The sequence below is a fragment of the Daphnia carinata genome, chromosome 6 (assembly GCF_022539665.2).
Source record: "Daphnia carinata strain CSIRO-1 chromosome 6, CSIRO_AGI_Dcar_HiC_V3, whole genome shotgun sequence".
NCBI lineage: Eukaryota > Metazoa > Arthropoda > Branchiopoda > Diplostraca > Daphniidae > Daphnia > Daphnia carinata.
The window spans coordinates 847,133-869,058 of NC_081336.1; the positions used below are offsets into that span (position 1 = coordinate 847,133).

The 21,926-nt window shown below is 39.9% G+C and overlaps 2 protein-coding genes and 4 long non-coding RNA genes across 9 annotated transcripts; 3 read left to right on the plus strand and 3 right to left on the minus strand.

Annotated features, from left to right (window-relative positions):
- Window positions 1-6,023: 6,023 nt before the first annotated feature.
- LOC130689822 (uncharacterized) lies at window positions 6,024-8,335 on the minus strand. Its single transcript, XM_057512759.2, has 9 exons — window positions 8,129-8,335; window positions 7,978-8,061; window positions 7,570-7,878; window positions 7,341-7,494; window positions 7,157-7,278; window positions 6,933-7,064; window positions 6,714-6,859; window positions 6,272-6,614; window positions 6,024-6,201 (listed from the first exon to the last, which is right to left on the minus strand). Exons 1-9 carry the CDS (start codon window positions 8,331-8,333, stop codon window positions 6,059-6,061), a joined length of 1,638 nt encoding a protein of 545 aa, XP_057368742.1. The 5' UTR covers window positions 8,334-8,335; the 3' UTR covers window positions 6,024-6,058.
- Window positions 8,336-8,377: 42 nt separating this feature from the next.
- Window positions 8,378-9,300, plus strand: LOC130689833 (uncharacterized). Its single transcript, XR_009000829.2, has 3 exons — window positions 8,378-8,517; window positions 8,680-8,963; window positions 9,019-9,300. It is a non-coding gene; the product is annotated as an uncharacterized LOC130689833 (long non-coding RNA).
- Window positions 9,301-9,895: 595 nt separating this feature from the next.
- Window positions 9,896-20,666, minus strand: LOC130689828 (uncharacterized). Of its 3 annotated transcripts, none has more exons than XM_059495697.1 (9): window positions 20,403-20,666; window positions 20,250-20,336; window positions 19,826-20,131; window positions 19,605-19,758; window positions 11,084-11,205; window positions 10,868-10,999; window positions 10,642-10,787; window positions 10,118-10,553; window positions 9,896-10,044 (listed from the first exon to the last, which is right to left on the minus strand). In XM_059495697.1, exons 1-9 carry the CDS (start codon window positions 20,593-20,595, stop codon window positions 9,911-9,913), a joined length of 1,710 nt encoding a protein of 569 aa, XP_059351680.1. In that variant the 5' UTR covers window positions 20,596-20,666; the 3' UTR covers window positions 9,896-9,910. The 3 variants fall into 3 exon arrangements, with proteins under 3 accessions (XP_059351680.1, XP_059351679.1, XP_057368748.1); XM_059495696.1 differs by lacking the exons at window positions 10,868-10,999; window positions 11,084-11,205 and adding exons at window positions 19,196-19,327; window positions 19,401-19,522; XM_057512765.2 differs by lacking the exons at window positions 9,896-10,044; window positions 10,118-10,553; window positions 10,642-10,787; window positions 10,868-10,999; window positions 11,084-11,205 and adding exons at window positions 17,995-18,476; window positions 18,548-18,890; window positions 18,988-19,127; window positions 19,196-19,327; window positions 19,401-19,522 and having other exon boundaries at window positions 20,403-20,665.
- LOC132088047 (uncharacterized) lies at window positions 11,203-11,718 on the plus strand. The gene is made up of 2 exons (XR_009421168.1): window positions 11,203-11,435; window positions 11,501-11,718. It is a non-coding gene; the product is annotated as an uncharacterized LOC132088047 (long non-coding RNA).
- Window positions 13,598-14,460, plus strand: LOC130689831 (uncharacterized). 2 transcript variants are annotated; one of them, XR_009000826.1, is made up of 3 exons: window positions 13,598-13,701; window positions 14,037-14,132; window positions 14,199-14,460. It is a non-coding gene; the product is annotated as an uncharacterized LOC130689831 (long non-coding RNA). The 2 variants fall into 2 exon arrangements; XR_009000827.1 differs by having other exon boundaries at window positions 13,601-13,735.
- Window positions 17,003-17,557, minus strand: LOC130689830 (uncharacterized). Its single transcript, XR_009000825.2, has 3 exons — window positions 17,413-17,557; window positions 17,193-17,349; window positions 17,003-17,122 (listed from the first exon to the last, which is right to left on the minus strand). It is a non-coding gene; the product is annotated as an uncharacterized LOC130689830 (long non-coding RNA).
- Window positions 20,667-21,926: the final 1,260 nt, after the last annotated feature.

Consider the following 21,926-nt stretch of genomic DNA (forward strand, 5'->3'; position numbering starts at 1 on the left):
CCATATCTCTCTATGTAAACAGCCTCTCTACGTGTTGTTCCTCCCCCCCCCCCGTTTTGTTCTCCTCTTCCACCTCTTCACCTGCCCTTGAATTCAAACGCTGACCCTGCCCCGACCGAAAATGGCCTATTCGCATCAATTCGGGCGTGTTGTATTTGAAACGCATCGCCGTTTTTTTTTTTTTCTTTTCCTCGACCCCAACCAGTTCTATCCAATAAATCACCGCGTGTATATTGCCATCAAAGTCGTTTATCATTTCGTACTGTTCACTTCCCTTATACGACCGTTCGCAAAATAACAAACTACAGGGGGACGTTGCGCATCTTTTGCGCTACTCGCAGTTGTACCTCAGTCCGAATTTTTGAAATATTTTCTTTTTGTATTGTCAAAATTTAACGTCCATCACTAGCGACGTATAACGACCTGTCGTAACCGAGATGCTTTTGAAATGCCACTCCTATTATCTTATAGAGGCACGTACGCCTTTTCTCTTGAATCGCACACGGTAATCAGTTTGAAGACTTTATTGGAAGTTTGGCTGATGAAAAGGTGCGGCACATTGTGATCAAGGTCAGGCTAACTCTCGGCTTGAATCCAGTTTATACCTTGAGCAAAAAAAAAAATTTCGGACTATACGTGTCGTAAAATAAAAATAAGAGAAGACGAGGCCATTTTTTTCCCATGTCTTGAATTTTTGAAGAAGCACGCGCATTTCATTTGTTTTTTGCCTATTGGAGATAATGTGGAAAAAAAAAAAAATGAAAACGGGGTTTATTGACCGCTGTAGCCTTGGCCGTTGAGCGCAGAATTTTTAATAATCATATAAACAGGCAGTACAAAACTACACAATGTTCTTTCATATATATATTTTTTTTAGCCTTGATGTGGGCAGTTTAAACGTTTCCGCCTTCCAGTTGCGAAATCAGAAAGCGGGACACCTATCCCATCCTGGCCGTTTTTATTTCGCTAGTAGCAAAACAAGTCAGGAGAGTTCAATCCCCATACAAGAGTTTTGTCAGTTGTTCAGTGGTCATAGAAACACGCATTGGCCCTATCGTGTTCCAGCGTATTCGGCATGAGAAATGTGTGTGCGCTTTGCTTTTTAAAAATTTTTGCAAAACATATCGAATAACACTTGCCATTTTGATTTAATATTGCGCAGTTTTTGGCAACAAATCCTGCCCGCCCAGCTCCGAAAATGTACGTCTACGCGTTCCAGCATTCCAAAAGAGGTGTGATTTAAACAAATGGAACGATAAACTTTAAACAAAGTTCCAAAAATGAAAGACAAGGTTCTTCTTATCAAGGCTTGACGTGAATTTCAAGGCATTTTCCACTGCTCGTGTGTAATTTCGGAATGGCGCATAATTGGACGCAATCTTGACACTGTTTTCAGAACTTCAAACGAACAACAGGAATAAGCACAGAGGGACAATAAGTACCCACAGGATGCTCTGTTTAACGGATTGTAATGCATGTACTCCGGTCTGCAGCCAATGAATCAGTTACAGCAGCTGCATTCAACACAAACGCATATGTTGGCAAAACAAATTTATTTTCTTTTTTCAAACTCGCCAAGGTTGAAACCATTTTTTTTTTTTTTCGTTGCGTCTAAGAGAAACAACAGGCCCGTCATCAGCAGGTCGATGGCATAGGCGTTCGCATTACAGCCGAAGAAGAATAAAGGATAATTTTGGAATTTTGCGTTAGGGCAAAGACGAGTATACGTGGCCTTTTGCATTCGATCTGCATCAGAGTTCAAGGCTACATGTGCCTAAGGAAAAAGAAAAAAAAAATCCATAATGGTTGTCTTAAGTGGCTAAGAGATGCGCACTTTTATTTATTTTGAAAAGGAGATAGTTTATGACAGCAGTGACGCCAAAACTATACGCAATCATTATTTTATTTTTTTTTTCCAAGCTCAAACCAATCGTGCATATAAAGCTCGATCCCTTGCGTTTCTATTTCCTTAGCAGGAGACGGACGCGCAGTCAATTAGCTCGTATACATTTTTTTTTTCTGTCATCGTAAAAAAAAAAAAATTGCAAAAGATTTTTGCAGCCTGCCTCAGGCCTTCGCTTGAAACGAAATGAGTTACACCTCGAGTTTATTGTTTTTTCACAGACAGATCATAAAACAAGTATGTGCAAAAAAGAACAAAACAGAAATCACGATTGAAAATTAAAACAATAATGACCTCATTAAAAACGCGCCTAGTTGTTTTAGCCCAGTTTGCCCGAGTGCAAACGAGGCGTTGACCTCCGCGTTGAAGGATACACACATTCTTAGAGAGACTATAAAGAAAGATGTTGTCTCTGTTACAAATTCTAATTACGGAGCCCGCAATGTTTACGTGCATTTTACGTACGAGAAAAAAGAGAAGAGAACCTCTTCATAACAAACCGGAGGCCTTGAATCGAAAAAAATGCAAAATGGTGGTACGCCGAGGTTCATACAGGAGCATACGCCGACGATGCTATTCAAATGAAGCAATGAACTCGAAAGGTATAGCGCAATTTATGTACGTTGTCTTACACCGTAGATGGGCCGTTCTATCAGCATTGTCTATATCGATCATTATAAAGCCAAAAACATTTTTTTCCTCCTCGCAATTTATGAGCGCCCAATGATGTACATGGCTCCCGCAAAAGCAGAAGAAACTCGTAAAAAAAAAAAAAAATTGTGCGCAGTTTTTTAGCGGACGTCCATCTTTTCTGTAAGTTATACACCCCTCGATCGTATAAACAAGACAATGCTAAAACTGTGTTTCTTTGCTTTCTAGAAGTCAGACAGCGACTGGTTTTTCATTTTGCGGAAAAAGAAAAAGCTTCGGTCAAAGCCGCGTTATTAAGTACCTCTGCCATATTGGGCGATGAGCATTCGCAAAGGCAACGGCGATCTTTTCTTGACACTTAAAGATAATTCGAAGCTTTTTATCTTTTAAGCATTGCACTGCTAGAAGGCGAACATAACAAAAGAATGCGACATTGTGTACCGATGGTGCACAATCGGCCTTCGTAACATAGATGGATGCCCATCGGCGCTACCATCACTTTGAAATTGGTCGGCATTTATAGGGACCTAATAAATGGCTTGATCGCACCTCATGATGATACTGTTCTAGCGCTTGAAATATTTTAAAAAGGAAAAAAAGGGTACTAAGTAAAGTAAACATTGCTATATACTTTAAGGCGCCGCGGTGATGAGCATTTTAAGCAACAGACAGGGACTTGGACGGTTAACATTTCTGCACCTGCGGCAAATGATCAGCATTTTTTTTAAGGAAAAAAAGAATTGAGGCAAGATGTTGGACTTGAGGTCGAGGAAAACGCCGGCAGTCGCAAACAAACTGTCGTATTCATGCAGAACTAAACAAACATCTTCTGGTTCGTTGTAAACAAAAAAAAAAAATGTTGAATACAAGCTGATACACAGAATTCTATCGAAGAGACTCAAGGGCAGAGTAAAAATCGATTGCCAAACTGAATGGGGAAACAGCCAATTATTTATGCACTTGTTTGTTGAACAAGCAAAGCTTTAAACCATTCAGCTGTTGTCCGCTTTCCGAATGCGAATGAATAAAAATCGCAGACGTTAATGAGAATAGATGGCAAAAACTTTGCTTAAAATGGGATCGTTCCAAAACGAATGTTGTTGTTTTTGGAAGAAATCCAATCAACATCCCGAGTGACCGCAGTTTTTGTACAAGTTCCAAAAGGAAAGAATTTAAAAAAAGTGTCATTGCCATGGCCACAGAAAAAAAAAACAAGAATTGCAACATTGGTTGGCTAGCCGTTATGGCCTATAAAAATTCCAGAATCGCTTGCAGCTTTCCATCCGAAAAAAGGCTGAGACAAAATTCAGCGTTTTCTTTTTTTCCTGTACTATTTTTTATAGTTTTGCCTTTGCCAAATTTTTGGGCTGACTCATTTATCGGTTAGGGAAAAATGGCAAAATATTTTGACTGTGGTTTTTTTTTTTTTAACTTGTCGTATTTGATGTCCCGCAGTGCGCCTAGCAGCTTCTCATGATGATGTCCAAAAACGAGGACATTTGTCGCCAGACAAGCTAAAAAAAAGCGAAATTTCGTGATTGGAATCTATAAAAACTTGATTGCCTTTGAGCTATCCTATCCAAAAATTTCTTAGAATGGGAGGCAAATTTTCATAATGGTTTAAACGAAAGAGTTTTGAATCGCTGACCAAGCATTGGCTTTGTTTTATACTTCTCTTTGTTTCTGAAGACATCATATCTCGTGATTTATTCACGCACTTCCTCTATAAACCAGCTGACTCACGTTCGTATGGAAGATGGCCAAACATGTTACGGTTGTTTTTCTTGTTAGTTTTTTTATCAAGCCGATCTCAAGTGAAAAACAACGGCGAGACAACAAAACGCAACCGATCGTAATTATTATGCACGGAAAATTACAATAACAGCGCGTTTGCTTTATGTTTTCGAAAAACGTATGATTTACAACTGCCCGGCTTATGTGTCTACGTGCCTAGTGGCTACGTATTTGAAAATAACAAAAAGGCAAAATGTTTTTACAACCGTGAAAATTCAGGAAAAAAAAAACGCCCACCTAGCCGGCAGAAAGGGTCAGCAAAAGCACATGAAAACAGGTGAAGTATCGAATTAATAACGTTCCATTTTGGGGGGGTAGTGAGTATCTAAACGTCACCTGCTTGTAAAAAGCGTCACATAGGTTTTATTATTTTTTATGGAGTACTCGGTCTTGTTTCTTTTTTTACACACATCAATCAGCAGATAGTGAACGTGTAAAGAAACATTTGTTGACAAGATTACGAGGGCTTTTTATTTTTGTAGCGGTCGCTTTTTTCTTTGGAAAAAGGAAATTATGCAAAGAGACCTTTTTTCTCTACTTTTCGTTTTGGCGTAATATCTTACCCATTCCCCTCAGCTGTCCCTTTCCCTTTGTTTTCTTGTAGGCCGTAATGACGTTGTAGATGTCATTCGCATTGCGCAACTGTTAACAAAACATGTCGCTCTTTCATTCGGTGAAGATGTCGCATACTGGCCGAATTCTGTTAAGTTCCATTACAGAAGGTGCAAATTCAAGTTAGTGTTTAGGGATCCTACGTTGCGTTTTATTCATTCAGTTTCTCTTAGTGTAACTGTACTTCCGTTTGAACATCGGGGTTAAATGCAGGAACACAACGAGTCGACAGGTCAGGTAAGTTCACTTAAGCAGTTTAGATTTGTATGTCTAATCTTTAAATGAATTAACAGTCAGACTTGATTTTGTTTCGTGTTTTGCCAGCCAATCTAAACGGCCATAAAAATGGAGGTTGCAGTCAGCCAGGTCAGACTGGGACTTAGGACGCTTTGAAGGCCAGGTTTCGTACGAGTCTGTGTCGGAAGAAGAGAAAGGAATACCTGGCACGAGGGAGGCCACTGCGTGAGAAAGTGGAATCAGCCTAGTAATGGGGAAATGAAATTGGCCATTTTGACTGTATTGTTAAAATAACATGCAGCAGAAGGATAACTTCTCGTTTCCTGATGCAGACTGGTACCACCACTTTCCCTCCAGAGGTTTTTAGAAACCAGGATTGCTGCATACGTGTTGTCCAGACCGATAAAACTGTCGCGGTTTGAAGCTGACTACCCCGAAAAAGGAGGATGGAAAGGTAAGGAAAAGATGTGGAAACATGTCCTTCATAATTTTATTTGTCTGATTCTAGAAAGAGGTTAGACGTTGACTCAAGGATTATAGTATGCTATTAGATACTTGTGATTGGTTCATGTTTAATTACGTACACATTGTACTGAAAGTTTTTTAAATGTTCTAAGATGACTAACAAGGCAGCTGATAAATACTTGATGACAAGTGGGATATTTCATCATCATTTGAACAGGTCAAAGTTAAATTACATCAAGAGTCGTACATTTCTGTTTGATTGACAGAGCACTAACCGAAAAGAAGGCCTTCCATACGGAACCGAATAGAATCCACCACCGGGCTAATGTTGAACTAAAAGGGGGACGTCTACAAATTCATTTGGTAATTCTGATTAGACATAGAATGCCATTCATTCTATTGCTCTTGATAATCGAGGCAGAATCCAGTGTTGGTTGTATCAGCTCTTGCGAATGCTGGAACGGTTGGCACGTTTAAGGTCGCAATCGCCGCTTCGGTCCCGTCTGTCTGGTAAGTCATTCTAAACGGCTTCACTGGAGCTGCGTAAATTACAATTCATGATTAATTTAAAATGAATTATCTTGTGATTTAATAGTAAGGATAACTCACTGCAAACTTGGACACTGGTGGCTGCGCCTGGCACTAGAGCAGTGCCCACTGCTGGATTCAATTGGTTTCCGCAATAACGATCAGCCTCAACTCCAGTTGCATCTCGAGCACCGGCGATGAGAAGGAAATCGTACAAGCAGGTAGCAACAAGGGTATTGCCAGCAGTGTTACTAACGGTTGTACCCACGTTAGAGTTCGGAGATGCGACATTAACCTGGGCTGCAGTAGTCGAAATCGCCAAATTATTGGCATTTCCAACTATAACAGCTGCTGGAGTTGTGATGGAGAAGGGATCACCGCCATTCGCGACCGAACAGATCGACAAGCACATCTGTGTTGCCCGCTGTTCGTTGCCATCATTCAAGGTAGTAAACAGCCAAAAGAATGAAATTTAATTTATCCTGTTACTTTCTTTTAAAAGGTAATTTAGGATAATTCCAACCTGTCCTGAAATGAACTCGGTTCTGAAACAGATGTTGTAATTTTGATTGTTGAGCTGACGGATAGCGCCGCCAGTGGTATCCTGCCAGTTAAACGATTTCACTTTACCTGTAGATGATGTGTAATACTGGAGGCAATCTGTTGGGGCTACGAAACAAAGTGGAAAGCAAAATTCATTTTTGGAAAGTTGTTTGTGGGATTGTCTAATGACTTTGTTTACCCAGGTAGGAGGCGCCGCAAGGAAGCAATGCGATTTTGATGTTCCATGAACGTGTGGTTGTTCCTGTTCCAAAGTTGAATATGAGCTGGACATCGGTGGGGGTAAGGGCTGAAGACTGAACGTCCAGGTACACTGTGATAACATTAAACATTAATATTACTTCTCTTTAAACTAAAGGATTACAGACAGGAGATGCGTCGGATTGTTATGCCTTTGGATCTTACTGTGCTGTCCGCTGTTATCGCCGCAAATGCTGGGCACTGTGGAAGATGATCCTCCAACTTGGAAAGTATCAACGCACGTTCCAAGTGTTGGTTGGGCTGTTGTGAAGGACACAAAGTCGAGTCTGAATGAGAGACCAAACATTCCAATCATTTTTCTCTTTAGGTTAATATATTTTAAGCTGACCGGATTTGGCAGATGGGCTTTTTAAGCTGTTCCACAAACTTGGTGTCCAATTTGATGGTCAAAGCGCAAGTGGAGGAGGCGCTTACGGGTGTAGTGGGAGACTGCCAGTACGTGTTGTTCAGCGTGACTGTACCGCCACACGCTGTGACCGCATCTTCAAACCAAAGGCAATACAAATGTCTATATTCTGTTATGTTATAATGAAGATAATAGAAAATTCGAAACTTACTGACGCAGCAAACTTTTCCCAGTACGCAGGAACCACTAGGTCGTCCACGAAACAGAGAGCAAACAGATCCTGGAACGCAGATTCCCGCATCACCGCTGGGCGAAGTGCAGGCGTCGAAGGTATCGAGAGGATTGTCGAAATTGGGATTGTACGATACAGGAATTCTATTTGCAAAATTAGCGAAGGGCCTCCACGTATTCGCTGGTGTGAAACGATTGTTGAAGAGGCCTGTGTTGATTATCGAAGCACCTAACCCACCAAGGGCGAAGCGGCCTTCTGGTTGATTGTCCAGCTCATCAGTGTAGGTTTCTATTTTAACATTTTATGATTACGTTAATTAATCTTACTCTTCCAAGGACTGGTTACGTTGCTGCTACATTTCCTAGGATAATTCAATGATGTACTTACTACTTCCGTAATATTTCTTGCGTGGATCGATTCTGGATTGTAGACTGCTGGAGACTGTTCGCCCTTCGTACGGACTGTCATACCCTACGGAAGCAATACGAGGTGAATAACACAATGTAATTGCAATTAAACTAGAGACGTTTCTACTTACCAGGGACTTGAGCAGTTTTCGGGTAGTAAAGAGCATTCCAACTTACAGGATCGTAGCCATAAGCCTTAGCAAAATACTCTTCTGATTGGTATCTAGCAGCTGCTAATTGCTCCTCTTCGTTACCTTCGTCACAAGCTCGGCTGACTTGCCCTACCATCAAGCCTACGGAAACGAGTAGGTAGAATTTTGACATTTTCTTCGACATCGACTAGTATTTCTGTAATTTTCTCTCTTCGAAGACGTCGTCAAACGAAAACTTGCGGATACTGTGGCAGATCAACCGGGCTGGTCCATCTTATATAGTTGAGAAGGGTTGGACGGTCGACCTTATAACTCCATTATGGCAATTCGTCGTGCAGAGGGGGGAAATGATGATCCTAGTACAACAGGTGGGTCTTATTTTGCTTTGCATGACTGTTGGGCTGTTTGGCCTCTTATTTCTATAGTTCTTGTACGTTTTTCTTTATCTTTTTAATGGTGCTGTTGATTATGGCTCTATATTGTCATTCAAATATGAAGATTTAGCTGGTCTCTATTTGTTTTTTTTTTAGGTATTTGAAGGCAATGCATGCTCAAGATTCAAAAGATTTCAGCCCAAATCCGGGAATGGCGATTGCAGGCGGATTACGGGATAAGTGATGCTCTTTTCTAGATGGAAGAGTACGACGTAAGCCGCTCTGAATAAAAAGCCATTTCAAGTTTGAGCTTTCAATCCATATTTTGAAAGGCATTGACGCTTTTCACGGGATTTGAGTTCAAGGTAGAACGTTTCGTTTGCGGACATGCCCTTGGATCTTAGAATCACGCTCCAGAAAAGAGGACCTATTTCTATCTGGTTGTCGGTTAATAACTTACCTTTAAAATTAAAACACTAATCAGTCATTCGTCAGGGTGTGCGCGGAAAACGGAGAATGAGGAAAAGAAGTTCGTGCCGTTTAAAACATTTCCGGAATGTCGACCGTACGTGGTTTAAAGAATAGGTAGGGGTTATAAAACAACACGTACGGATGTTTCCAGCAGGGAAACTAGCCTTCTTCGAGTCATTGGTTTAATGCCCATAAACTGATTGTGATTTGAAAATTTGATTCACTGTACATTTTGTCCCATGGATGAGGCTGCTAAGGTATGTTGGAGCATGACTAAATGGGTCTATATAGTGTGGTTTTATGTGTTAAACTGTGAAGAGGTGTTGGTAAGTTTGAAAATTTCCCTCAAAGAATTTCAACATCAAAATTTTTGGCTGAAGGGATTATTATGTTTATGATTTAAACGCATCTGATGGAACATCTAACATATTCAGCGGACGCGTTTGGAAGGAGCCTGTGATACAGAAGAATATAAGGTATAAAATCGCATTGGAAGCGGTTGTGTATTAACATTAATTATTTTTGTATTCTAGTAAGAAAATGTAACTCGTCACTGAAACTCGGCCATAAAGATTAAGGTAATTTATCCTTTTTATTCCTTATGTTACTTAAGTTATAGACGACGTAATAATTAACGGTTTAACAATTCAATAGTAGTATTACAATAATAATCAACAATTAATAGTGGCGATTGATAAAAAATTAAATGTTTTGTGAAATGTTCTGTTTATTTATAATGCATATTCACCATAACAAAATGGAACTGACTGATCAAAATTAAATGTTTGCAGTACAGTACATGTTTCCACAGTCACGGTAGCTTACAGAAAACCCATTAAATTCCAGCACCAGGAGACGATGGGAAGTATTAATATCTCCATTAAGATAAAATGATGTAAAACACAGTTTTGCATCTCTATTTCTCCTGGTAATCGAGGCAGAATCCGACGTTGAGTGTGTCCGCCGGAGCCGGAAGAACATTGGTGGCGGCAGCCACAGCAGCTTCGGTGCTGTCAGTCCGGTAATTCATTTTGAATGATTTGATGGGAGCTGTCACGTGATATTCAACCCAAAGTAAGTGTACAATTGAAACGTTTTAATGCAAATTTAAATTGAAACTTACTGCAAACTTGGACGCTTGTAGCCGACCCAGCAGATGCGGGATTGAGCGCGTTACCACAGTAACGGTCTGCCGCGATCCCTGCCGCATCTCGACCACCACCGATGAGCAAGAAATCGTACATGCAGGTGGCTGTAGTGACGCCATTCACCACAGCACTAGTGCCAACTCCGGAGAGAAGGGCAGCAGCAGCAGCGGCTGTAGCAGCGGTAGCTTGTGCGGTTGCAAGAGCGGCTTGGGCGGCTGTGAGGGCTGCGGTGGCAGCAGCCAATGTTGCTGCCGTGGCAGCGGCAACGTTAGCTTGGGCAACTGCTACTGCTGTTGTGGCTGTCGCGACTGCATTGGCGGCGGTAGCGGCAGCGGTGCTTGTCGGTGTTGTAATAGAAAAGGCATCACCGCTAGTGACCGTACAAGCTGATAAACACACCTCAGTTGCTCGCTAGACATAAATAGAATTTTAATCAGTTAAGTTGAAATTAATGAACGTTCTTCTTTAGTAGGAATTAATTGGTAAAACTGATTCGTACCTGTCCTGAAAGCAGTTCGGTCCTAAAGCAAATGTTGTAGTTTTGATTGTTGAGTTGCCGGATGGCGGTAGTGGTGACGTCTTGCCAGTTAAATGATTTAACTTTACCTGAGCTTGCGGTGTAGTATTGCAGGCAACCAGCAGGAGCTTAGGAACACAATAAAGGTAGCAGACGCAATTTATGTTAGTCGTTTTAGCTATCCTAATCTGACGTGAATGACGTTTACCCAGGTAGGAGGCGCCGCACGGGAGCATTGCTATTTTAATGTTCCATGAACGTGTAGCCGTTGCTGTTCCAAAGTTGAAGACGAGCTGGACATCAGAGGGTGTAGTGGCAGATGACGGTACGTCAAGGTACACTGTGATAATATAACATAAGTGTATACTAATCGTGTCCATTTTTCTACACTTTATTGGATTAGTTCGTTTTCTTTTATACTTACTGTGCTGTCCGCTGTTGTCTCCGCATATAGTTGGAACTGTAGAAGTCGAACCACCAACCTGGAACGTATCTGTGCAAGTTCCTAGTGTCGGCTGGGCAGTCGTGAACGATACAAAATCCAGTCTAAACGATAATCAAATTCGAATTGTTGATTTATGTAGCCGAATTAATCAACCACATGTCTTACCGAATTTGACAGATGGGCTTCTTTAGTTGTTCCACGTACTTGGTGTTCAATCGGATGGTCAGTGTGCAGCTGGACGAAGCGCTAACGGCCGTGATAGGAGACTGCCAGTACGTGTTGTTTAGCGTAACGCTTCCGCCACAACCAGTGATGGCGTCTGTGTAGAAAGGTAGGACATAATTTCCAATATTTAAAAGGCTAACAATTAAAGAGTTTTTGAACTTACTGACGCAGCACACTTTTCCCAGGACGCAGGATCCACTTGGTTTGCCTCGAAACAGCGAACAGGCTGATCCTGGAACGCAAATTCCTGCTTCGCCGCTGGAAGATGTGCATCCGTCAAAGTCGTCGAGAGGACTATTGAAATTTGGGTTGTACGTAATAGGAATTCTGTTTGCTAAACTGTTAAAAGGTCTCCACGTATTCGCTGGAGTGAATCGGTTGTTGAAGAGGCCTGTGTTAATCAGATTGGCGCCCAAGCCACTAAGGGCCAAACGGCCTTCCACTTTGTTTTCTTGGAGATTGCCTGAATGTTAAATTATCAAGTTAAATTGTTTGACACGGAGATAGAAATTTAGGCGAACTTGCCGTCAAGAAGGTATTTACTGAACTGGTTTCCGTGAGATTTCCAATTGCTGGAAGGTGAACGTCGTTCGTAAAGACTTTCTTGCTCTACGAAACGACGTTTGTAACTGAAAACTCATGGAATTAATCATTAACGTTTCTTACCTAGAAACTGAGGATTCATTTGGTAGTAATGAGAATTCCAGCGATGTGGGGTAAGACCGAAGCCATCGGTGAAGTACTCGTCCAATTGTTTGGTAATTGCAGCCTGGGTTTCTTCGTTATCGCCGTGCCAAGCTCGACAAGTTTGCAACGCCAGAATGGTGTAGATTGATAGCCAGACTTTCTGCATTTCCCTTGTTTAAAATTTGATTTACTCTGCTTCTGTTTGAAAAACGTTGTATACTCCGACGTGGTTTATCAGAGACTTGCGAGATATCGTGTAGCTTACTTCACCTTATATACTCGAGTCCATTCGTATCGCACACTCGTCATCGTATAACACCTCAGTAATAGAGACTAAAAGGTGTTTGTGCCGAGTGCTTCTTCAACGAACAGACCATATTTGACTTAATCTAACCAAATTCGTGACTCTTTAGCTTATTCCTCATCCTTCTATATCGGCACGATTTTTTGCATCATTTTTACTGGGACTTAATGTTGAATATCGTTTACGTTTAGCATTTTTGTTTTTATAGCTCAGCCGTGAAGATTAGTTTGCGTTTCCGTTTTCAGATTAAGATAAGAAACGTCCATTTTGAATTGAAAGCTATAAAGTTAACATAAGCAAAAAAATTCTGCTGTATAATGAACGTTACAAGATATTTTTCTATCCATCTAATATTAAAAAAAGGTAATGCTATCGGTAGAAACAAACTTTCTAATTCTAGTTAGTACGATGCTCGAATATTAAACTTATACTAAAAGCACATTGCTCTATGAAGAATAAAAGCAAAGTTTTAAATCAATGACAAAATTATTATATTCCTGTGCACATGTCAAGGTTAAAATTAAAATACGGTTGTTCGCAAAATTTGCATTCCAGGAATTAGTCCAACGGCACAATAAGTGTGACCATGCCGTTTGCATATGCCCAAAAAGGGCGTCAATTACAGAAGCAAAATTATGCAATGGTATTATGGCAAACGGTTTCGCCAATATTCCCTGCTTCCTTTTTCAAAAAATAAAAATTTATTTTTCGCCACAGGTCCGCTAGAAAAAAGACTGCACGTATTGACAGAAGACACGAGAGATAAGTTATCAATTAATTCGTGATGACAGTTTTGTTGTCAGCGCACATTTCAATGCAGGCAATGAAACCCGAGGTAATGAACTGAATGCAAAGTATAACAAATGGATTAAACATAAGTCTGTAAAAGGTAATAAACTTCTTTTGTTCGTTTCACAAAACATTGTTGGAATACTGTCTTTGGCTTTCCGATTCTGAAATAGGTGCAAGAGGTCTAACCAAACGAACCAGAAGTGCTTGGTAAATTAAATGCGAAGAGAGGTGAAGAATCGCAACATCACATTCTTGTGTGTCATACATTTTGTAACGTTCATCCCTCTTGAAGAACTCACAAAAGCGATTTGAATTTTTTATATTGATTTTCAGGCAAAGATTAAAAAAGTCAGTAACTCGCCAGTAACCACACATGTTGACGCAAGTGGCGAATTTCTGTTTGGATTTGGGTTTCCCATGGCGCAGAAGAAGGGGAAAGAGTAAACTGGCAACAATGTAGATCTAATTCCTTATCCTGAGGTTTGGCACACAGTAGTCCGAACTTTCTTATGTTGTTACGTTTTGTTCATTAAATAACTAATTGTCGGATTCGCATTTTACCGTCAATTAGCATTCACTGTTCTTTTTGGTACGTACCAAGCAGTGTAAGACAAGGAACAGAGGTTTGTAATAGTGGATTGATAGATTTGTGAGGAAGTGATAGTGATGGGAGTTCCGTTATTTTATTCAGATTCGTAATATCAACAGTTTAATAAATTGTAAAAAGGCTACATTCATTTTTTCTAAGAGTGTTCAATGGGAAATGCTTCATTTTATGTTTCACTAGCAAAAAAGATGGAACAGTTGTAACAGAAATGCCAAAGTGCTCTCTTTCAATGCCGAGTAAACTATGAACTGACAGTTCCATGTTGAATTTAACCTATACTTCAACATTAACCAAACAAATTTTTTTAATCCATTCAGATTTCAGAGAGTGCTCAACCACATTGCTCTACTGTAAAATGGCCAGATACTGCTTTGATTTCCCATGCCAGTATTTCTCTACTAAAACATCCTTATGTGAGCTAAACATAAAATTAATCAGCAAAAATGTTTTATTGTGACACATTTTCTTTCTTTTCATAGCTGAATGGTTGTCGTGAATTTGAAAAGATTCTCATTGTGGCCAGCCATCCCAGATGTAAGAAAGGTTGGCAGCAAAATTGTCAATTTTCATGATTTGTCAATCACATTCCAAGTTGAGGTGGGGGTATGCTTCTTATTAAATTTATCTTGAATTAAGGATGAGTGAAATGATTGCCTAATTACAAATGACAGCTTGTCTGCAAGTTTATTTTAAAGTAACACTCACATACACAACACAACCAATATTATCCTTATTTGTTCTAAGTTTGCTATTTGGGGGTCTAATTGAAATTTTGGTTTTTGAGTGAGATTCAGGGTTGATGTTGCAGGTATTACATTAAACGGATTAGGTTCTTATTCACTAACATTTCAAGGACCAATTTCTTCTTCTTAAAATTTACTTGTAAGTAAAAATGAAGCTTTTACATAATTATGTATTATCTATGTAAACTCTTCCCTATTTAATAGGAAAGGATTTTGTTCATTCTGGGAACATATCTATCAACGATGCTAGCTCCAATGGGACATGTCGTATGTTGTACGTGTATATATCAAGTATGTTATGATTTGCAGTGTCTCTTCCGAAGCTTCTCTCAAAAGAATATGCTAAGCAATCAACTCACGAATCATATAAGGTATGAAATATATATATGACTCAAAAGTTTTTATGCTTAATGGAGTTTTACTGTCTTATTATAGATAAATAATAAAGTTTGATCTGAAAAGGTTCCTTGTTTGGGGCAAGGTCCTGAATAAAGTATTATGATTGGATACACTACATGGAATTTCCATACTTTTTTCACATTCTCATTTAAAAACGGTATTTAATATTTAAAAAATTGAAGTGCATATCTGGGCTCCCTTCCTTTCCGTAGCCCCGTTTCCCCTTGACTCATAATAAGCCCGTAGGGGGTCATGCCCCTACTGTACGGTATATATAAAAATAACATATACCGAGGTTTGGAGGGCTCTGGCCGGAAAGGGGACGTGGGGGTCCGCTTAGTCCGATGAAGTGTTCACGGAGGGCTACGTGGCAACCCACAAATCCGAACTAAAGGTTAATCGCTCCAGTAAAAATGTTCCAAATCTTCGGCTCTTCTTCCGGCTTCTCTTAGCCAATCACCGGGTAATCTCCCCGGTGGGTCAACAAGGCAGTGTCTCCCCCTGCCTGGGTTGACGGCAACTTTTGAAAGGGCTATTATGCCTTTTTAAAGTTGCAAAAATATTTCTATTGTGCAGAGAATTGTCAATAAATTTTTTTTATAAAATATTTTTTGCAAAATTTGCTTCCTTCATTGTCTGCTTTCGCTGTGTTCACACGTTACATTTATCAACTTTTTTTTTTTTATTTAGCTTGCTCAATTCACCTTTACTGTTTTTGTTAAGCATTGGGCCACATTTGATGGTAAGCATTTGTTTCCATTGGTTAATCGTTTATCTGTAAGTATTCAATTATTATTTATTGCACTCTTTGAATTCTTCAACTTCGATTCAAGGAACAACGTGTAATACATGGATATTTTCAGAAGTAATTTTGTATTTGTATTATATTTTACTCGTATGGGAACCGATCCCCAGACATTCAGCGTGCAACGCCGATGCTCTAACATTGAGCCACGAGATATATCTATATTTTTTATTATCGCATATCATATGTTACCGTCTAGGATGTTTATGCAGTCTTTCACAAGTATATATTTATCTGTCTATTAATTTTATAAGGTCCATAGCTCTGTGGTAGAGCCTTTAGCTGCGGTATCTGTTACCCTAGGTTCAAATCTCAGTAGATGTATAAAATTAAAGCAGAATAAATGTAGAAAGGACTATTGCAGCATTGCTTTTCAGTTTTATTCTTAGTATAAATGCATGTCCGTAATTGACAAGAAAAAAGCCAACTTGACATCATATGATTCATGGCTCATTGGTAGAGCATTGATTCGGTATGCCGAACATTCAGGGTTCGATTCCCTAATGAATCGAAAAGTGAAATCTACTGATCAGATAAACGATTAACCAATGGAAACAATGCTAACCATCAAATGTGGCCCAATGCTTAACAAAAACAGTAAAGGTGAATTGAGCAAGCTCAATAAAAAGAAAAAAGTTGATAAATGTAACGTGTGAACACAGCGAAAGCAGACAATGAAGGAAGCAAATTTTGCAAAAAATATTTTATAAAAAAAAATTTATTGACAATTCTCTGCACAATAGAAATATTTTTGCAACTTTAAAAAGGCATAATAGCCCTTTCAAAAGTTGCCGTCAACCCAGGCAGGGGGAGACACTGCCTTGTTGACCCACCGGGGAGATTACCCGGTGATTGGCTAAGAGAAGCCGGAAGAAGAGCCGAAGATTTGGAACATTTTTACTGGAGCGATTAACCTTTAGTTCGGATTTGTGGGTTGCCACGTAGCCCTCCGTGAACACTTCATCGGACTAAGCGGACCCCCACGTCCCCTTTCCGGCCAGAGCCCTCCAAACCTCGGTATATGTTATTTTTATATATACCGTACAGTAGGGGCATGACCCCCTACGGGCTTATTATGAGTCAAGGGGAAACGGGGCTACGGAAAGGAAGGGAGCCCAGATATGCACTTCAATTTTTTAAATATTAAATACCGTTTTTAAATGAGAATGTGAAAAAAGTATGGAAATTCCATGTAGTGTATCCAATCATAATACTTTATTCAGGACCTTGCCCCAAACAAGGAACCTTTTCAGATCAAACTTTATTATTTATCTATAATAAGACAGTAAAACTCCATTAAGCATAAAAACTTTTGAGTCATATATATATTTCATACCTTATATGATTCGTGAGTTGATTGCTTAGCATATTCTTTTGAGAGAAGCTTCGGAGAGACACTGCAAATCATAACATACTTGATATATACACGTACAACATACGACATGTCCCATTGGAGCTAGCATCGTTGATAGATATGTTCCCAGAATGAACAAAATCCTTCCTTTCGAATTATATGAGTAATTTACCATAGGTTTTGTTTGAATTTGACTCCAAGTGATTGTTTCCATAATTGCATTAAAAGCTTGTTGTACTTCAAAGAGATCTGACGGATTTTAATCGGCATAATGAAAGGCTATTTTGACGAGACCAACAACAACACACACTCGTCGTCATAGCTTCCACCTTTAAAAAAATTTATAAAGCTAACTCTTTCGGTCACTGATCGGAAAGATTAAAAACATTTACCCAGTTTCTGAAGTCTTCACGGCTGTATCCATAAAACCTCACATCAACCAATTGAGTTACGTACGTACGGTCTTAACGATTTAAAAGAAACTTTAACTTAACGGTTTAAACGAAACGGTCTTCCAATAATTGAAAGGTAAGATTGCCCTGTGGATTCTACGGGGCTCTAGTGTCAAGAAGTGCTATTGCCCCGTGAATAGAAGGTGGCGCTAGTGGGGTGATTTGTGCTGTATCAGCCTCAGGTAATTTGAAAGGTAAAATCGCTGGTTTAATGCAAAAACCAATAGCTTAATCGAAATCAGCGGTAATTTTGATTGTGCCGTATGATTTTTGTCGAATTTCAAGAAATGTTGTTTTTCACACATTTCGACAAAAGTGGCATACCCTTCCCACTTTTTCATTTCCGGCCAAATTTCAAATTTTGCTTAAAATACATAATTTCTATTCAAAAATCTATTGATAATCACAGAAATTTAAGTTCAGTTTTCAAGTGGTATAGATGAAAAGATGTAGAAATTTTTTTATCACAATTTCATTTCTCTTTTTCTTATTCATGAAGAACGAATGAACGTTAACTCAGGATTACAGTTTGCTGTTTATTTTGATACCCAAGAATGGTTCAGTCATGTTTATTTCAAAACAAAATTAAAAGCCTGGTAGGATAACTTCCAGTGGTGCTTACAAATAAATATTCAATCAAGAGGCGGATATTCATCACCGTAACCGAACAGGTCAAAGGCAAATCACATCAGGGGAGTTACACAAAGCATTGCTTAATTGACAACTAATAACACTAACCGAAAGAAACGCCGGAATTACAGAAACGGGTAAAGAAACCCACCACCTGCATAATGCGAAACAAAATGAACTTCAAATACACTTGGTAATTCGGTAAATAATACTTATTGAATGTCAGTAATTTTATCGCTCTTGATAGTCAAGACAGAATCCAGTGTTGGTTGTATCAGCTCCGGCGAAAGCTGGAACGGTTGGCGCATTTATGGTTGATATCGCTGCTTCAGTGCCGTCTGTTCGGTAAGTCATTCTAAATGGCGTCAGTGGAGCTGCGTGAATTATAATTTATGATTAACAAAATGAAAATTATTTCGTGGTTTTAACTGTAAGGATAACTTACTGCAAACTACAACACTGGTGGTTGCGCCTGGAAGTTGAGGAGTGCCCACTGCTGGATTCAATTGGTTTCCACAATAACGATCAGCCTCAACTCCATTGACATCTCGAGCACCGGCGATGAGAAGGAAATCGTACAAGCAGGTGGCAACAAGGGTATCGCCAGCAGTATTACGAGCGGTTGTACCCACGTTAGAGTTTGCACCGGCGGCAGTCACATCGGCTGCAACAGTCGAAATCGCAGCATTATTGGCATTTCCAACTAACACAGCTGCTGGAGTTGTAATGGAGAAGGGGTCACCGGCATTTGTGACCGCACAAACCGACAAGCACATCTGTGTTGCTCGCTGTTCATTACCATCATTCAAGGTGGTAAACGGCAACAAAAAAAAAAAAATTACTTTTCATCAGTTAATTGCAAACTTTCGAAAGATGAATTCATACCTGAGCTGCAACGAGTTCAGTCCGGAAACAAATGTCGTAGTTCTGATTATTAAGTTGACGTGCGCCCGCCACATCCTGCCAATTGAATGATCTGACTCTTCCGGTGGCAGTGGTGTGGTATTGGAGACAGCCAGTCGGAGCTAAATATTGGGGAAGACCGTAATCGTCTTCAGGTCTTACGAAAATGCACAATTCTTAAAAATGTTACCGAGGTAGGAGGCACCGCATGGAAGCATTGCTATTTTAATGTTCCAAGCGCGAGTGGCTGTTCCAGTAGGAAAATTGAACATAAGCTGAACATCGGTAGGGGTAATTCCTGATGACGGCACGTTGATGTACACTAAAAATTACGTTTCAATAGCAAGAAAACAGTCATCTATACTTAAAAGTTAAATATTCTTTTCTCAGCTTACTGTGCTGTCCAGTGTTGTCACCGCAAATGGTGGGCACCACGGATTTTGCTCCGCCAACCGTAAATGTATCTGTGCATGTTCCAGCTGTTGGCTGGGCAGTGGTAAATGAAACAAAGTCCAAACTATATGAGAATTTGTATAAAAGAAAAAAAACACCGAGTTATTCGCTGTACCGACTGTTCGAATACATAAATTTGTACTTACCGAATTTGGCAAATTGGCTTCTTTAATTGTTCCGCTAGCTTGCTATTCATTCGGACAGTCAGGGCACAGGTGGACGGGACGCTAACGCTCGTAGTCGGCGATTGCCAGAAAGTATTGTTCAAGGTGACTGTTCCTCCACAAGTGGTGATAGCATCTATTAATCAATTAAATTTAGTTGGGCAACCTTCATTGGTTGTAACTTGGAGACTTTACGAACTTACTTATACAACAAACTTTGCCGAGGACACAAGAACCGCTGGGTCGGCCGCCAAACAGTGAACAGACTTTTCCTGGAACGCAGATTCCAGAATCGCCGCTTGGTGAAGTACAATCGTCGAAACCGCTAATGGGGTTGTTGAAATTTGGATTCACAATGAGCGGAACTCTGTTGCCAAAATTTTGAAAGGGCCTGAAAGTGTTTGCCGGCGTGAAGCGATTATTGAAGATGCCCGTGTTGATCAAATTGGTTCCTAAATTTCCAAACGCGAAACGGCCTTCCGCTGGATTCACCTCTTCGCCCGTATTACCTAAAACACGATGGATTTCTTTAGCAATACGGCATAGAAAAAAATGTTTAACTATAACTGTAAAGTACGTTATTATTCATAACATAATTATATTATACAATAGCTGGACTATAATTACTGTTAGCGAAGTATTTGGCAAACGGGTTGACGCTGATCGGCTGACCGCTGCTGAGAGTAGTCCGTCCTTCATACTGGCCAGGATATTCTATGCAACATTAACAAGAAATTATTAGATTATGAAACAAAGCACCGAGAATTATTTCATAATTACCTGTGATGGGTACGCCTGATGATTGATAATAAAGAGCATTCCAACTCTCGGGGCTGAATCCATAGGCGTTTGCGTAGTAATCGTCCGATTGCTGTCGGGCTGATCCTAATTGATCTTCCTCATTGTTACCATCGCAAGCTCGGCTAACTTGCAACATCAAGAGAACTGAGAATAATATACAAAAGGTAGACATTTTCTCCCTTGATTTCTTCTCGCTCTGCGTCCGTTTTTCTTCAAAGATGTTGTTACTCGTCGAAGTCCGGCAGAGACATGAACTTCCATCCGAATCACTTCTGCCTTTTATACGCCAGAAGATTGGACTGTGACCCGACTTATCTTTATTTCACTTGTCTCGTACTCAAGCGTGTGGTCCACCTGCTGGGACATTAGCCAAAAATTAAACAAAAAAAGTTACTACCTTAACGTCTAGAACAAGCAGAGTACTAAAAACGATTTGCGTTGCGTGTGGAGCATTTGCATAGGTTTTGTCAACGACGTAAAGAAAAAAAACAACCAGATATCTCGTCGAGAAGATCGTAGCCAAAGATTTGGCTGTCAAGGTGTAGATAGCAATAAACATTTGCAAAGGATAGTACCTGAAAAGGTAGGATCCACGCATTTCTTCGTCGCGACCTTTCTCCGAGTTTATTCACCGATAAGCAGCTGGCGCATTTTGTATGTAGAGTGCCAAACCTTGTCCCGATACCCTTCCCGTGAACTTTATCTTCATTGCCATTTGAGAAAACGCGTTGAAACATAAACGAGAGAGCACTTAAGGAAGTGCTGGTACGTTTCAGACTCAATGGTCAAATACTGCAATTTCCTTAACTAGGCTTTGACTTCGCGAAGGGCATTGTGCCGCATCAAGGGCGAGATGCTGTGACCATATGTGTGAATTGCAAATTTACCTGCAGCACAGACGCTTGATTCGAATTTTAGAAGTACAACAAACGGCCCGCCGTTTGAGGAAGGAATTCGTTGGATACATGTAAAAAACACGACAGGTCACGAAACCCAATCTAGTTACCTATTAATCAACTTGAAGGATTGCTATAAAGCTATGCACGATCACCTTTCAATGCCGACGTGAACTCGGCGAGGACATTGGCAAGGTTAAAGCCCTGAAATTGGCAACTGGAAAAATCGTCTGCAACTAAATATTTAGAGGGAAGGGTACGATTTTTACGAAGATGTTGCCAAATCGTTGGTGCGAGCAGTATCGATAATGGTGGATGTTTTCACGATGGAGAAAGGTGTGATGCGAATCTGCTGAAATATCTCTTTTTTCTCACCTATCTATGCAAATCTAATTGTATGCAACAGGTTGGCATTGACCTTAGTAAAAAAGTAAATGGATAAAGGTATTTAAAATTTACTTTTAAAAAGGGTTATTCAACTTGGTCACTTCAGTGTTGTAGACAATGGTGTATTTGAAAAAAAGAAATATCATTTTTAAAATTCTTCCATCGTTAAAATCGAACAAATTGTTTGAAAGCATAGATGTGCTAGTATTAACGTTCGTGT